Here is a 483-nt window from a genome sequence, read left to right as displayed (position 1 = left end):
CTCCCCCCAAGCCTCCCCATCCCTCCCTGACTGCGGGCTCACGCCGTCTCCTCTCGCCAGAACGTCACTTCCAACCACCGGGCGAGCGACACGGTGGTGTGCGAGGGCCGCGCCCAGGTGCTGAGTGGGCGCTTCATGTACGGGCCCTTGGACGTGGTCACGCTCACCGGAGAGAAGGTCAGGACCCCATCTGGGTACCGCGGCCCCACCCCCTGTCCCCGGAGCAGCTCCTAGGCCCTGTGGGGTTGAGCCCCCGGCCCCCCCACCCACCCCCTACGGCAGACCCGCCCCTGTTCCCCACTACTCGGGGTCAGGGGTTTCCCCGGGGCTCTGCTCCCACGGACCTTCCCGCTGCGACTCCTGGCCAGGTGGATGTCTACGTCATGACGCAGCCGCTGTCGGGCAAGTGGATCCACTTTGGCACCGAGGTCACCAACAGCTCGGGCCGCCTCACCTTCCCAGTACCCCCAGAGCGCGCGCTGG

At 69.6% G+C, this 483-nt stretch overlaps 1 protein-coding gene across 1 annotated transcript in view; it reads left to right on the top strand.

Annotated features, from left to right (window-relative positions):
• Positions 1-60: 60 nt before the first annotated feature.
• PITPNM1 (phosphatidylinositol transfer protein membrane associated 1) overlaps positions 61-483 on the top strand; it is a gene marked incomplete at its 5' end in the record, with an annotated part of 1,884 nt that continues 1,461 nt past the window's right edge. The window contains 3 exon segments of the mRNA XM_008050135.2: positions 61-177; positions 369-481; position 483. The exon segment at position 483 is cut by the window's right edge and continues 198 nt beyond it. Coding sequence (XP_008048326.2) covers positions 61-177; positions 369-481; position 483 — 231 coding nt within the window.

This window comes from Carlito syrichta, unplaced genomic scaffold (genome assembly GCF_000164805.1).
Source record: "Carlito syrichta isolate Samal-C Ts95f unplaced genomic scaffold, Tarsius_syrichta-2.0.1 Scaffold143041, whole genome shotgun sequence".
Classification (NCBI taxonomy): domain Eukaryota; kingdom Metazoa; phylum Chordata; class Mammalia; order Primates; family Tarsiidae; genus Carlito; species Carlito syrichta.
This window is presented reverse-complemented; position numbering and strand designations above follow the sequence as displayed.